Genomic DNA, 17667 nt, shown 5'->3' on the forward strand with positions numbered 1-17667 from the left:
GGAGCGGTACATGTTTGGGAACACCTTGTAGTACCCACCTCCTCGTATATCTTCCATTTATTTTCCAGAGTTTGAGGTCGCAGCTGAAGAACTGTACTCTCACGAAGTGAATTATCAAGAACAAACAGTTCTGATTCTCTCAGTCTTTTACGCTTTCCAAGCTCTGCAGATAGTCTTTCTTTCATATGCGCGACCTTCTCATCGTAAGTTGTTGCCATATTTTGAGCTAAATAATTGAACAAAACAGTTGAGTGATATAATAATTGCTGCCACAACGAGCGAGCCACAAGCGAGCGAGCAAAGGAGCAGATCCTAATTACTCCGGCGTGAGCGACGGAGTTGAAAATTCGCCTAGGTTTTGTTTTGTTTTTGTTTTTTTTTATTTTTTCGTCGTCGCAAGTGTGTTTTGGCGCGAAATATACTAGTATTTGAAAAGTGTATGTGACCATATTTATCCAGCCTAGTCCCAGGCCTTGGTAAGTTCCTCTTTCTGAAGTTATGCGTTCTCGCGTTATGGCTTATTTCTACATTTATTGGTCAAAATAAAAATGTGTTGAAGAAGATGTTTTGCATCTTTGCACCTGGCTCGTGTGGGTAAAACGTGAAATCCATTTCATTTACATAAAGTGCATAAAGTGGTTATAAATTTAAAACGTTGTGACGTTAAAATGTTGTGACGTAATTACCGAAAAGGTCTATAGTTTTAATAACATTCACCGAATGCGTTAAACGAACGTAAATTCAGTTATGTAAATTTCTAACGTATGAAGTCGAATTCTGATTGGCAGCATTTGTAATATATGTAAATGTTCATATTCACCTATCGTTTATACTGTAGAATGTGCAAATTATGTGAAAGTGAGTAAGCTATATACCGTTTCCCCGAGTTGTGAAATATAAAATTTGTGACATGCTACAACAGGCCCAGAGTTATAACATCTCATGAAAGCAAATTCCATGTTCGCATTCCGAACGTAAGCAAGTAAGCGTTCAGTCACAGTGTGGTTCAGTTCTCTGTTCTTCAAGCTCGCAACTTTCGTGCGAATAAATAAGCCGAACGTTATTAAACCTTTGTCCAATAAGAGCTTGATATTCTACGGATTCAGCGCTGTTAGCCAACGGGAAACTGTGTTTTAACGATTGTTTCGTTCAGTAATGAAACTTTGCGTTCGTTTAACGCCTTCGGTGAATGTTAACTATTTGCACACCAACGGAAGTGTGTCGTCGAAGAGTAACCAAAACTCTCAGTGCACAAAACCGCGGGGTGAGTACTACAAAATAATCTATACGAATAAGCCTATCTAGAATCTAGACTAATAAGTTATTAGATGATTTGATCAAACAAATGTCGTTGTAGTCGTTCCTGAACTGACATTTTGTTTGTTTCCGGATGATTTATAGTGATTGTAGATAAAAAGCGAAAGGAACTGTAAATTCTGTTTACAAGCCATCGGGTCACTTGTGCTCGCTTTACCACGGACAGAACTTGAATTTTATTTATATACGTATATTATTATTGTTAAAACCAGCCAAGTTGATAAAATGACTCCTGTTTACTAAAGGGTATACATATATCAATTTTGGTACCTATTATATCATAACTGAAATGTAATTTCATTCATGTATAATGACAAAGAATAACATTTTATTCCAATTTATACTAAATCGAGTACTATTAGTCTTTTATATCACTGATATCTGGATAATGTGGAAATTATATAAATCCCTACTCTCCCTATATTCTTACAATTCTCTATTCAACAAATTTCACCACATATTTTTGTCAAAAGTATGAATTATTTACTTATAGATCTCATTATTTCTTAAACATTTTTAGTTATATGTTACAATAAGTAAAATATACTTTAAAAACCACAACATCTAGCAAAATAAGAATCAAACACTACTGAGTGATACTTTATCAAAATTGCATAACCAGATATAGTAATTTTAAATACTACGTTGGTTTTAAATACCATGATAGCAATTTATTACTATCCTATTATCTTTTCAATCTCTCATGCTTATCTGTTTTCATAACTACAAAATAATAATGATAAATTAATCTTTCTTATAGATTTTTTTTCATTATGATGAACATTGTACAGATCCTTAGGAACAACAACAATCTCATCAACCTTGAATGCTAACCCACCTTATAGATTTATTGCACAAATTAGAACAGATTAATCTTGGATTAACTAAATGAGAACTGGCTTAATGAGGAGTAATAATAAAGAAATATATATGTATATCTGATATCACTAATGGAAGAGCAACAAGGATGTATAAAAGCTATTTTTGGAAAGCATCGATTTAATTCTCATCTTTTGGGCCTTGACTCTTGCTGTAAAATAACTTATTTGATATATCCATTGGTGTGATAAATGTGGAATTAAAGTAGGTTTATTACTTTTTATTAATGTTTGAAAGTATATGTAAATTCTGATACATCTATTGTTAAAAGCCTTGCAAAATATTTCCAGATGAGTTATATGTATGTGTATTGAAATTTATTGTATTTAAAGGTTATATAATTAAAATATTTATATTAGGGAAGTCATATTATTTTTTAAATTTTGCTCACATGATTTTGCCCGTAAAATTAACCCCAATCGGCCCTCCCTTTGAGGCAGCACTTCGCTCGCAGTAACTTCTAGTTTTAATCTATAGTTTACACTGTTGGTGCTTAAAGGCAGATTTCCATTCAGTGCAAAATGTGGAGCGATCGACTTTTTGCGATCGCTTTCTTTTGAAATACAAACAGTCAAGCGGAACTAATCCCATTAGATGAACTTGAATGAACACATTTCAAAAGAAAGCAAGTGCAAAAAATCGATCGCATGAATGGAATCCGCCTTAATTCTACAGCATCGAACTGCATTCAATAATTTCTCAAAACTCTAGGGAGCCACCTTAAACGAGCACTGAAATGGTTGACGTCACACTGAGTGCTGTTTATTCACACTTCCCACAATTATTGCGAGCTCAACTGTTAACAAACATATCAGTCAGTATAGAACGGCAAAGACGACGTAAAAATGGCGCATTTTGTCGAACTTTTCATGTGTCAAACGCCCAAACCTAAGCGTAAAAAGCTATAGTCTTTGTTCAACCGTGGAATCAGGCTCTTTTTTAAAGCCTTCGACTATCAATTTTAACATTCTAACGCAGAAACTCATTAACATGGGCATACACCTCTAACTAGTCACCAAATTCCTACTTTAAAAAGTAAGAGAACTAGGATTGGCTTTAAATTTGGAAACTTGAAAACTACCAACGGAGGAGTTTTACAAGGAATAAAAGGGGCCCTTCCTCTACGAGGTAGGCTACTTCGACGACACCACTAGAAATCGTCTTGAAAGGATATAGCAATCTATCCACTGCATAAGGGTATAGCTAGCTATCCACTAGGTATAGCAGTATAGCTATTGCGTTAAATTTCGGAATCTACTAGTTAGGTTCCTGAAAATAACATGAAAATGAACCCTGCATGCTAAAACAAAATAAGTGCGTGTTGGGCCCTCTCATCTTCATCTCGTAGCTTTCCGAGGATCATTGACGGTGATATCTTATAGCTTTGCTTCTATATCCTGTATGCCTTATTAGCTTATATGATCACTGAAGAGATCTTCTATACCAATAGGACAAGTTAGTCCGAGTTTACACTAATTGTGCGTTCAAATAATCTTAGAATTTGTTGCGAGGCATTATAGCTTGGCACGATACTTAGAATTTTCCAGACGTTTTCCAAAATAACTTCTACGCATTAAATTGCATGCTTAATAAAAATGGAAATATAATCAAAATAATCCAGCCAGTCGGTTTACTCCTAGCATGTAGTTATATTGGTGCATGCATGGTTACACTAGAATTCATCGAGCCATTCATGATTCCCCAGTTCCTACGCTTCTAACTGTTGTCGGTTGCATGGTCGTTTATTCCGTCGCAAAACTGAATAAATTTCTGCTCTTAAAGATATTTAACAATTACTATAAAAACATACCCAATAACTTCGATATATATATCCTGGCAATTGATTTCAAACGGATGCTTCTGCGAACTAGACAAGAGGACAAGTGTTCTTGCAAAAGTCGTAGACTGAAATAAATAGCACAGACTGCACAGTTTATAAAGGGTTGCCAGATAAGGTGTCTGCACGTACCAATATGAGCAAGCTTTGCTATTGGTTGATGATAACAATAGAACACAATGAACGAATCACAAACACTGTGCATTATTTTGACAAAATGCCAATCACAAAACTCGTTCATATTGGGTAGATACTTACTGCAGATTATACCGGCTGCATGAATAAATTAAATTGATACTGGTTTGCGAAATTGCGTTGCTCAGGCAACCTATAATTTTGCAACATTACTGAAAAAGCAACGTAATTAAGAGAAGGATTTTTAAATTAAAGCAGTTTTGTAAAGGTGAATGCAATCCTTTCAAGTATTCAAATATAGGTTATTTTGCCTGAAAGCATGATGTCAGTCTTTGAGTTGCCAATCTCGAAAGGTCCTTTACCAAGGCTGTTTAGCTTAACCTATAATTATTTCCTATCAGTTGATTGCATAAATATTTCACTTAATCCCTGTTCCCAGTGTTTGCTATTTTGATTGCTAGTTATTTATGGAGTAGTTTGTTTGTTGATCTATAAATAATTTGAAATGGTATTGTAATGGGGTTCAAAATGTTGTTGTAATGTGGTTTTATTTTTCAAAATTTTGAAATGCTTCTAAATTATTTATTATTTAACATCCAGGTATACAAGTGCATACTAAAATATGCGGAAAACTAAAGGCCATGTTGCACGGTACAATTTTTTTTGCAACTTGCAATGTTATTCTCCTTTTGAGGGATGTAAATTTGGCAACTACCAAACTTTGTCTTTATTACTCTCCATGGCGTTTCTTACAGTTACATTTTGAAGACTCTTCACTAATTTACATCACTAAAAAGTAAAATCGCGTTGGAAGTTGCAGGAAAATTACATGGTGCATGTAACATGGCCTTAACGTCTTTCGATTTATTTACATAGTTCTTTCAAAAATAACATGTAAAAGGATTTAGATTTTTACGTCATTCCGTGCGCGTACGTGCGTGAAAAGTAACCGGAAAGCAGCCTTAATTCGAAGCACTGGGGGGTTATGATATCTTCAGAGGCGTTCAATAGTCTTGTGGAACAGCTCCACTCAGTGGAGTGCAATATACCTTATTTATAATCATCAAAGGATTGTAAGTGGAGTTGTTTTTAAAATTTGTTGAAATTTTTTTCTTTTTGTAAATGTTTAGTACTTAGTTTAGAGCCAAGTAAAAGGATCAACGTTTATGGTAATAATATCAAACAGTGAAGGACAATGTTAACTTGACCCTTTACTCGATTTATTGTCTAGGCCGACATTTTTCAATTAACTTGAGATTATAAATATCCTTTCTGGCCGTTTGCTACGTGATCGTGCGGCAACCCGTTGTATGTTAATTATAAAATCTACTAATTCGCCGTATACACATTAGTTTTGAGTGTATTTTTATAAAATTTCACTTTCATTAGTTTATAGATGTTAACTTTTGTCCAGAGTAAGGGCTGCTTTCCAGTTACGCGTTTTTTATACGCACGTACAGGCACAGAAAATTTGAAATACTTGCCAATTTTTTATTATTTAACATCCAGGTCTACAAGTGCATACTAAAATATATTACGCGGAAAACAAGTCATTTCGATTTATTAATTTACCTAGTTCTCTGTTTAAACTTTTACGTCATTACGTGCGTGTATATGTGCGTATGAAAAACGCGCAACCGGAAAGCAGCCTTCTACAGAGACATTCGATTTCTAAAAATACGTATTTCAATAGTTTTGTGGAACACATTGTATTTCAAGAATAATAATGATATGAATATATTATTTGCTGACAATACGGTAAAAAAATTCCTCATATCTTGCTTTCAAAGCCGCAGCCACCAGGGCCATTTTCATCGAGAACGCTTCCTAGCCGTGTCATATCGAGATTTGCGATGTCAGATTGGCCTCGTTCTGATGTGCCGTCATAGCAACTGGAGACCATGTGCTCGCTCTATTTTGACATTTTGTTTATTAATGAAAGCATATGAGCCATCACTGTTGTTAAATTACTCATTTTGCGGGTAACCTTTTGAATCAAATACGCTGTGAGCCTGTGACGTTATTATTATATAATGTTAACATTTTTGTTAATGATCGTTAACCGAAATCAACACATTCCGAACGCACATCACTAATCTGTGGTTACTGATATAAGCTGGGCGAAGTTAAGTAACCTTTTCTGTTAAATTTACTTAAATAGCATACATCAAGATAAGAAAATCGACGTCAAAAATCGCCCGAAAATTACTCACATTTCACACCGTTTACGCGGTTCTTTCATGATTTGTGTGATTTTGTAATATCGCGTTTGATTTCACACCAAATTACACTCCATGGCGTTTCTTACATGCACTTACATTTTGAAGACTCTTCACTAACTTACATCACTAAAAAGTAAAATTGCGTTGCAAGTTGCAAGAAAATTGCATATTGTGACATGGCCTTAACTTCTTTCGATTTATCATATGGATTTATTTACATAGTTCTTTCAAAAATAACATGTATAAAGATTTAGACTTTTACGTCATTCCGTACGGCGTGCGCGTACGTGCGTGAAAAGTAACCGGAAGACATGCAGCCTAAAGTTTTGAAGCACTGGAAGGTTCCGAAATCTACAGACTACAGAGGAATTCAATTTCTAACAATACACGTGTTTCAATAGTTTTGTGGAACACATTGTATTTTAAGAATATTAATGATAGGAATATATTATTTGCTGCCAATACCGTAAAAAAATTGCTCATATCTTGCTTTTAAAGCCGTAAATACACGGGCCATTTTCTTCGGCGATTTTGTCTGATATTGTGTGAATTATATACGCAGTGATATAAGCTGGGCGAAGTAAAGTAACCGGCTTCTCTGCATGTTAAATTTACTCAATAGCATAAACCAAGAGAAGAAAATCGACGTCAAAAATCGCCCGAAAATTGCTTACATTTTACACCGTTTACGGTTCTTTCATGATTTGTGTTACGCGTTTTTTATACGCTCGTACAGGCAAGAAAAATTTTGAGATGCTTCCAAATCTTTTATCCAAGTCAAATCAAGTTATTTCGATTTATTAATTTACCTAGTTCTCTATTTAGACTTTTACGTCATTACCTGTGTGTATATGTGCGTATGAAAAACGCGCAACCGGAAAGCAGCCTTCTACAGAGACATTTAATTTCTAAAAATACGTATTTCAATAGTTTTGTGGAACACATTGCATTTCAAGAATAATATAATATGGATATAGTATATGATATGAATAATAATGATATGGATATATTATTTGATATGAATAATAATGATATGGATATATTATTTGATATGAATAATAATGATATGGATATATATTGATATGAATAATAATGATATGGATATATAGTATATGATATGAATAATAATGATATGGATATATTATTTTAACCTACACGGGAAGTTTCAAAAACGACGTATTCATGCAGTCTTCTTAGGATGGATATATAATTCATTTGCAGATGAACATTTGAATAAATGAGCTAATTCAGTGTTCAATAATGCGCTCAATTGAGATATAGAAGAAGCAGCAACATAAATAACTGTATCATCAGCATACATCAAAGTACTGGCAGTTTTGAAAGCAATCGGGTAAGTCCGTTATATACAACAAAAATAAGATCGGTCCCAGGATTGACCCCTGCGGTACATCTGATAACACTGGCTGAGCATCCGATAGTACACCATCAATATAAACAGACTGGCTACGTGCTGAGAGATAGTCGGCACTCATCCAATCATGTTCCCTACCAACAATACCAAAAGATTTCAACTTTTCCAACAATTTGCAGTGATCTATAGTGTCAAACGCTTTTCGATAGTCCACAAATACTGCCCCGGTTAATAATCCGCTATCCGGCATATTCTTTCGTATGGTGTCCGTGAAAAACGTTATAGCTGACTGGGTAGAGTGGCGACGATCGACGAAAACCATGTTGACAGATGGGAAGGCTGAGATTGGGCGGTAGTTATTCATATCTTTTCGTTTTCCATCTTTGTACAATGGCACCACTTTAGCATGTTTCCACTGGCAGGGTACCCGTTGCGTTGTTATAGATAAATTAACGATGTGAGTTATGGGAGCACTGATGTAAAGAGCCGCATCCTTTAACAATCTGGCTGGTATACCATCAAGCCCCAGCTGTTGCCTTAGAGATCTTTAACTGCCTTAACTGTTTATAAATGTAATCGTTTGTAAGTGTTTTCAACTCAAAAACATGATTAGTACGTTTAATAATAGCATACAGAGAACTTAGAGAATGCAAAGCACGAGTTGTAATCGAAGCCTCCATTATTCCTAATTTTACACGCGAAAAGAACTTGCAAAAGGCATTGGCCATACTTGCCTTATTCGTCAATATTTGGCCCTCCGAATTTATTTGGCTAATTGAGTCCGCCGATATCACGTTTGTACTTGGCAGGATTCTCTTAATAGTTTTCCGAAAATTACGTGGTTTATCTAAATTATCCTGAATAAGATTACGATTGTACACAGATTTTGTTTTCCTAACAGCCGCTGTTGCTTGATTTCGATATGCTGCTAATACCGTAAAAAAGTTGCTCATATCTTGCTTTTAAAGCTGCGGCCACACGGGCCACTTTCATCGGCGATTTTGTCTTTCTAGCGTGTGTTATTATTTTCGCCAGCGAACGGCTTTGGATGCGTCAGCGATGCTTTTAATGTTAAATTATTAACCGAACGATAACCTTCAATAGTGCCAAAAAACCTGAATACTTGTTCGATCGCATGAGAATTTCGCAAGCTGGACACAGCTATATTTACCCCCTCATCCGCATTGTCCCATCCGCATTTTACCCCCTCATCCGCATTTTACCCCTACCCTTCCACTCAGTGCAATTACCTTATTTATGCACATCACAGGTTTGCAAGTGGAGTAGTTTTTAAAATTTGTTGAACTTTTTTTCTTTTTGTAAATGTTTAGTACTTAGTTTAGAGCCAAGTAAAAGGATCAACGTTTATGGTAATAATATCAAACAGTGAAGGACAATGTTAACTTGATCCTTACTCGATATATTGTCTAGGCAGACATTTTTCAATTAACTTGAGATTATAAATATCCTCTCTGGCCGTTTGCTACGTGACCGTGCGGCAACCCGTTGTATGTTAATCGTTGTATGTTAATCGCCGTATACACATTAGTTTTGAGTGTATTTTTATAAAATTTCATGTTTATTAGTTTATACCTCTTAACTTCGGTCCAGAGTAAGGGCTGCTTTCCAGTTACGCGTTTTTTATACGCACGTACAGGCACGGAAAATTTGAAAATGCTTCCAAATTTTTTATTATTTAACATTCTGGTCTACAAGTGCATACTAAAATATATTACGCGGAAAACAAGTTACTTCGATTTATTAATTTACCTAGTTCTCTGTTTAGACTTTTACGTCATTACGTGCGTGTATACGTGCGTATGAAAAACGCGCAACCGGAAAGCAGCCTTCTACAGAGACATTTAATTTCTAAAAATACGTATTTTAATAGTTTTGTGGAACACATTGTATTTCAAGAATAATAATCGGATATGGATATATTATTTGCTGCCAATACGGTAAAAAAATTCCTCATATCTTGCTTTCAAAGCCGCGGCCACCAGGGCCCATTTTCATCGAGAACGCTTCCTAGCCGTGTCATATCGAGATTTGCGATGTCAGATTGGCCTCGTTCTGATGTGTCGTCATAGTAACTGGAGACCATGTGCTCGCTCTATTTTGACATTTTGTTGTTAATTAAAGCATATAAGCCATCACTGTTGTTAAATTACTCATTTTGCGGGTAACCTTTTCAATCACATACGCTGTGAGCCTGTGACGTTTAATGTTAACAATTTTGTTAATGATCGTTAACCGAAATCAACACATTCCGAACGCACATCACTAACCTGTGGTTACTGCTAGTTGTGTGAATTATATACGCAGTGATATAAGCTGGGCGAAGTTAAGTAACCTAGCTAGTAACCTTCTCTGTTAAATTTACTTAAATAGCATACATCAAGATAAGAAAATCGACGTCAAAAATCGCCCGAAAATTACTCACATTTCACACCGTTTACGCGGTTCTTTCATGATTTGTGTGATTTTGTAATATCGCGTTTGATTTCACACCAAATTACACTCCATGGCGTTTCTTACATGCACTTACATTTTGAAGACTCTTCACTAACTTACATCACTAAAAAGTAAAATTGCTTTGCAAGTTGCAAGAAAATTGCATATTGCGACATGGCCTTAACTTCTTTTGATTTATCATATGGATTTATTTACATAGTTCTTTCAAAAATAACATGTATAAAGATTTAGACTTTTACGTCATTCCGTACGGCGTGCGCGTACGTGCGTGAAAAGTAACCGGAAGACATGCAGCCTAAAGTTTTGAAGCACTGGAAGGTTCCGAAATCTCAGACTACAGAGGAATTCAATTTCTAACAATACACGTGTTTCAATAGTTTTGTGGAACACATTGTATTTTAAGAATATTAATGATAGGAATATATTATTTGCTGCCAATACCGTAAAAAAATGCTCATATCTTGTTTTTAAAGCCGTAAATACACGGGCCATTTTCTTCGGCGATTTTGTCTGTTATTGTGTGAATTATATACGTAGTGATATAAGCTGGGCGAAGTAAAGTTACCTACACTGCTAAAATTACTTAATAGCATACACCAAAAGAAGAAAATCGACGTCAAAAATCGCCCGAAAATTGCTCACATTTTACACCGTTTACGGTTCTTTCATGATTTGTGTTACGCGTTTTTTATACGCTCGTACAGGCAAGGAAAATTTTGAGATGCTTCCAAATCTTTTATTATTTAAAATCCAGGTCTACACGTGCATACTAAAATATATTACGCGGAAAACAAGTTATTTCGATTTATTAATTTACCTAGTTCTCTATTTAGACTCTTACGTCATTACGTGCATGTATTTGTGCGTATGAAAAACGCGCAACCGGAAAGCAGCCTTCTACAGAGACATTTAATTTCTAAAAATACGTATTTCAATAGTTTTGTGGAACACATTGCATTTCAAAAATAATAATATGGATATAGTATATGATATGAATAATAATGATATGGATATATTATTTGATATGAATAATAATGATATGGATATATTATATGATATGAATAATAATAATATGGATATAGTATATGATATGAATAATAATGATATGGATATATTATATGATATGAATAATAATATGGATATAGTATATGATATGAATAATAATGATATGGATATATTATTTGATATGAATAATAATAATATGGATATAGTATATGATATGAATAATAATGATATGGATATAGTATATGATATGAATAATAATGATATGGATATATTATTTGATATGAATAATGATATGGATATATTATATGATATGAATAATAATAATATGGATATAGTATATGATATGAATAATAATAATATGGATATATTATATGATATGAATAATAATGATATGGATATATTATTTTAACCTACACGGGAAGTTTCAAAAACGACGTATTCATGCAGTCTTCTTAGGATGGATATATAATTCATTTGCAGATCAACATTTGAATAAATTAGCTAATTCAGTGTTCAATAATGCGCTCAATTGAGATATAGAAGAAGCAGCAACATAAATAACTGTATCATCAGCATACATCAAAGTACTGGCAGTTTTGAAAGCAATCAGGTAAGTCCGTTATATACAACAAAAATAAGATCGGTCCCAGGATTGACCCCTGCGGTACATCTGATAACACTGGCTGAGCATCCGATAGTACACCATCAATATAAACAGACTGGCTACGTGCTGAGAGATAGTCGGCACTCATCCAATCATGTTCCCTACCAACAATACCAAAAGATTTCAACTTTCCAACAATTTGCAGTGATCTATAGTGTCAAACGCTTTTCGATAGTCCACAAATACTGCCCCGGTTAACAATCCGCTATCCGGCATATTCTTTCGTATGGTGTCCGTGAAAAACGTTATAGCTGACTGGGTAGAGTGGCGACGACGAAAACCATGTTGACAGATAGGAAATAAATTATTCATTTCAAAATAAATAATCAACTGAGATTGCACTGCTCTCTCTAGTAACTTGGATAGGACTGGCAAGACTGAGATTGGGCGGTAGTTATCCATATCTTCTCGTTTCCCATCTTTATACAATGGCACCACTTTAGCATGTTTCCACTGGCAGGGTACCCGTTGCGTTGTTATAGATAAATTAACGATGTGAGTTATGGGAGCATTGATGTAAAGAGCCGCATCCTTTAACAATCTGGCTGGTATACCATCAAGCCCCAGCTGTTGCCTTAGAGATCTTTAACTGCCTTAACTGTTCATAAATGTAATCGTTTGTAAGTGTTTTCAACTCAAAAACATGATTAGTACGTTTAATAATAGCATACAGAGAACTCTGAGAATGCCAGGCACGAGTTGTAATCAAAGCCTCCATTATTCTTAACTATACACGCGAATAGAACTTGCAAAAGGCATTGGCCATACTTGTCTTATTCGTCAATATTTGGCCCTCCGAATTTATTTGGCTATGTTGAGTCCGCCGATATCGCGTTTGTACTTGGCAGGATTCTCTTAATAGTTTTCCAAAAATTACGTGGTTTATCCAAATTATTCTGAATAAGATTACGATTGTACACAGATTTTGCTTTCCTAACAGCCGCTGTTGCTTGACTTCGATATGCTGCCAATACCGTAAAAAAGTTGCTCATATCTTGCTTTTAAAGCTGCGGCCACACGGGCCACTTTCATCAGCGATTTTGTCTTTCTAGCGTGTGTTATTATTTTCGCCAGCGAACGGCTTTAGATGCGACTATTATTAACCGAACAATAACCTTCAATAGTGCCAAAAAACCTGAATACTTGTTCGATCGTATGAGAAATTCGCAAGCTGGGCACAGCTATATTTACCCCCTCATCCGCATTGTCCCATCCGCATTTTACCCCCTCATCTGCATTTTCCCATCCGCATCTGCCATCCGCAATGCGTATCCGCATTTTACCCCTACCCTTCCACTCAGTGCAATTCCCTTATTTATACACATCAAAGGGTTGCAAGTGGAGTTGTTTTTAAAATTTGTTGAACTTTTTTTCTTTTTGTAAATGTGTAGTACTTAGTTTAGAGCCAAGTAAAAGGATCAACGTTTATGGTAACAATATCAAACAGTGAAGGACAATGTTAACTTTATCCTTACTCGATATATTGTCTAGGCCGACATTTTTCAATTAACTTGAGATTATAAATATCCTTTCTGGCCGTTTGCTACGTGACCGTGCGGCAACCCGTTGTATGTTAATCGTTGTATGTTAATCGCCGTATACACATTAGTTTTGAGTGTATTTTTATAAAATTTCATGTTTATTAGTTTATACCTTTTAACTTCGGTCCAGAGTAAGGGCTGCTTTCCAGTTAAGCGTTTTTTATACGCACGTACAGGCACGGAAAATTTGAAAATGCTTCCAAATTTTTTATTATTTAACATTCAGGTCTACAAGTGCATACTAAAATATATTACGCGGAAAACAAGTTATTTCGATTTATTAATTTACCTAGTTCTCTGTTTAGACTTTTACGTCATTACGTGCGTGTATTTGTGCGTATGAAAAACGCGCAACCGGAAAGCAGCCTTCTACAGAGACATTTAATTTCTAAAAATACGTATTTCAATAGTTTTGTGGAACACATTGTATTTCAAGAATAATAATCGGATATGGATATACTATTTGCTGCCAATACGGTGAAAAAATTCCTCATATCTTGCTTTCAAAGCCGCGGCCACCAGGCCCATTTTCATCGAGAACGCTTCCTAGCCGTGTCATATCGAGATTTGCGATTTCAGATTGGCCTCGTTCTGATGTGTCGTCATAGTAACTGGAGACCATGTGCTCGCTCTATTTTGACATTTTGTTGTTAATTAAAGCATATAAGCCATCAATGTTGTTAAATTACTCATTTTGCGGGTAACCTTTTGAATCACATACGCTGTGAGCCTGTGACGTTATAATGTTAACATTTTTGTTAATGATCGTTAACCGAAATCAACACATTCCGAACGCGCATCTCTAACCTGTGGTTACTGCTAGTTGTGTGAATTATATACGCAGTGTCAGTGATATAAGCTGGGCGAAGTCAAGTAACCTTCTCTGCATGTTAAATTTACTCAATAGCATAAACCAAGAGAAGAAAATCGACGTCAAAAATCTCCCGAAAATTACTCACATTTTACACCTTTTACGGTTCTTTCATGATTTGCGTGATTTTGTAATAACGCGTTTGATTTCACGCCAAATTGCACTCCATGGCGTTTCTTACATTTACATTTTGAAGACTCTTCACTAATTTACATCACTAAAAAGTAAAATCGCGTTACAAGTTGATGGAAAATTGCATGGTGTAACATGGCCTTAACTTCTTTCAATTTATTTACATAGTTCTTTCAAAAATAACATGTACAAGGATTTAGATTCCGTGCGCGTACGTGCGTGAAAAGTAACCGGAAAGCAGCCTTAAGTTTTGCCGAAGCACTGGAAGGTTCGGAAATCTACAGAGGCATTCAATTTCCAACAATACACGTATTTCAACAGTTTTGTGGAACACATTGTATTTTAAGAATAATAATGATAGGGATATACTATTTTCTGCCAATACCACTGCTCATATCTTGCTTTTAAAGCCGCGACTACACGGGCCATTTTCATCGGCGATTTTGTCTTCCTAGCGTATGTTATTGAGTGAATTATATACGCAGTGATATAAGCTGGGCGAAGTAAAGTAACCTACACTGCTAAAATTACCTAATAGCATACACCAAGAGAAGAAAATAGACGTCAAAAATCGCCCGAAAATTGCTCACATTTTACACCGCGTTTACGGTTCCTTCATGATTTGCGTTACGCGTTTTTTATACGCACGTACAGGCACGGAAAATTTGAGATGCTTCCAAATTTTTTTATTATTTAACATCCAGGTCTAAAAGTGCATACTAAAATATATTACGCGGAAAACAAGTTATTTCGATTTATTAATTTACCTAGTTCTGTATTTAGACTTTTACGTCATTACGTGCGTGTATATGTGCGTATGAAAAACGCGCAACCGGAAAGCAGCCTTCTACAGAGACATTTAATTTCTAAAAATACGTATATCAATAGTTTTATAGAACACATTGCATTTCAAAAATAATAATATGGATATAGTATATGATATGAATAATAATGATATGGATATATTATTTTAACCTATACGGGAAGTTTCAAAACGGACAACGTATTCAGTCTTCTTAGGATGAATATTTAATTCATTTGCAGATGAACATTTGAATAAATTAGCTAATTCAGTGTTCAATAATGCGCTCAATTGAGATATAGAAGAAGCAGCAACATAAATAACTGTATCATCAGCATACATAAAAGTACTGGCAGTTTTGAAAGCAATCAGGTAAGTCCGTTATATACAACGAAAATAAGATTGGTCCCAGGATTGACCCCTGCGGTACATCTGATAACACTAGCTAAGCATCCGATAGTCATAGCCGATAGTACAGCATCAATATAAACAGACTGGCTACGTGCTGAGAGACAGTCGGAACTCATCCAATCATGTTCCCTACCAACAATACCAAAGGATTTCAACTTTTCCAACAATTAACAGTGATCTATAGTGTCAAACGCTTTTCGACAGTCCACAAATACTGCCCCGGTTAATAACCCGCTATCCGGCATATTCTTTCGTATGGTGTCCGTGAAAAACGTTATAGCTGACTGGGTAGAGTGGCGACGATCGACGAAAACCATGTTGACAGATGGGAAGGCTGAGATTGGGCGGTAGTTATTCATATCTTTTCGTTTTCCATCTTTGTACAATGGCACCACTTTAGCATGTTTCCACTGGCAGGGTACCCGTTGCGTTGTTATAGATAAATTAACGATGTGAGTTATGGGAGCACTGATGTAAAGAGCCGCATCCTTTAACAATCTGGCTGGTATACCATCAAGCCCCAGCTGTTGCCTTAGAGATCTTTAACTGCCTTAACTGTTTATAAATGTAATCGTTTGTAAGTGTTTTCAACTCAAAACATGATTAGTACGTTTAATAATAGCATACAGAGAACTTAGAGAATGCCAGGCACGAGTTGTAATCGAAGCCTCCATTATTCTTAATTTTACACGCGTAAAGAACTTGCAAAAGGCATTGGCCATACTTGTCTTATTCGTCAATATTAGGCCCTCCGAATTTATTTGGCTATGTTGAGTCCGCCGATATCGCGTTTGTACTTGGCAGGATTCTCTTAATAGTTTTCTAAAAATTACGTGGTTTATCTAAATTATCCTGAATAAGATTACGATTGTACACAGATTTTGCTTTCCTAACAGCCGCTGTTGCTTGATTTCGATATGCTGTAAATACCGTAAAAAAGTTGCTCATATCTTGCTTTTAAAGCTGCGGCCACACGGGCTGTCTTTCTAGCGTATGTTATTGTGTGAATTATATACTTATTTTCGCCAGCGAACGGCTTTGGATGCGTCAGCAATGTAGACAGCGATGCTTTTAATGTTAAATTATTAACCGAACAAATAACCTTCAATAGTGCCAAAAAGCCTGAATACTTATTCGATCGTATGAGAAATTTGCAAGCTGGACACAGCTATATTTATACACTCATCCGCATTTTGCCACCGCATCCGCATTTCCCCATCCGCATTTTATCCCCTCATCCGCATTTTCCCATCCGCATCCGCCATCTTCAATGCGTATCCGCATTTTACCCCTACCCCCTACCCCTCCACTCAGTGCAATTACCTTATTTATACACATCAAAGGGTTGCAAGTGGAGTTGTTTTTAAGATTTGTTGAAATTTTTTTCTTTTTGTAAATGTGTATTACTTAGTTTAGAGCCAAGTAAAAGGATCAACGTTTATGGTAATAATATCAAACAGTGAAGGACCATGTTCATTTGACCCTTTACTCGATATATTGACTCGGCCGACATTTCTCAATTAACTTGAGATCCACAATTCTCTTTGTGGCTTGCTCTACGTGACCGTGCGGCAACCCGTTATATGTGAAAATCTGCTAATTCGTCGTATACACATTAGTTTTGAGTGTATTTTTATAAAATTTCATTTCAAACTAGTTTATAGCTGTTAAGTTTTGTCCAGAGTAAGGGCTGCTTTCCAGTTACGCGTTTTTTATACGCACGTACAGGCACGGAAATTTGACCCTTTACTCGATCTATATAGATGATCACGTAGACAGGACCATGCTACTTTGACCCTTTTCTCGATATATATAGATGATCACGTAGACAGGACCATGTTACTTTGACCCTTTACTCGATATATATAGATGATCACGTAGACAGGACCATGCTAATTTGACCCTTTCCTCGATATATTGACTCGGTCGACATTTCTGAATTAATTTGAGATCATGCATAATTATCCTTTGTGCATGGCTTTGACTACGTGACCGCGAATCTAC

The 17667-nt window shown here is 35.7% G+C and overlaps 1 protein-coding gene across 3 annotated transcripts in view; it reads right to left on the reverse strand.

Moving 5' to 3' along the window:
- LOC114524657 overlaps positions 1–17667 on the reverse strand; it is a 32506-nt gene that overhangs the window by 2556 nt on the left and 12283 nt on the right. For 2 of the 3 annotated variants that reach the window (XM_028545805.1, XM_028545806.1), the window contains one exon: positions 39–226. In XM_028545805.1, the coding sequence (XP_028401606.1) occupies positions 39–218 (180 nt within the window). In that variant the 5' untranslated portion in view covers positions 219–226. Of the gene's footprint in view, positions 1–38; positions 227–4006; positions 4102–17667 lie in introns of those variants that run through there. The other variant, XM_028545807.1, reaches the window with a different exon arrangement.

Source organism: Dendronephthya gigantea, unplaced genomic scaffold (genome assembly GCF_004324835.1).
Source record: "Dendronephthya gigantea isolate DGI-Jeju-01 unplaced genomic scaffold, DenGig_1.0 000031F, whole genome shotgun sequence".
In the NCBI taxonomy this organism is placed as follows: Eukaryota; Metazoa; Cnidaria; class Anthozoa; order Malacalcyonacea; family Nephtheidae; genus Dendronephthya; species Dendronephthya gigantea.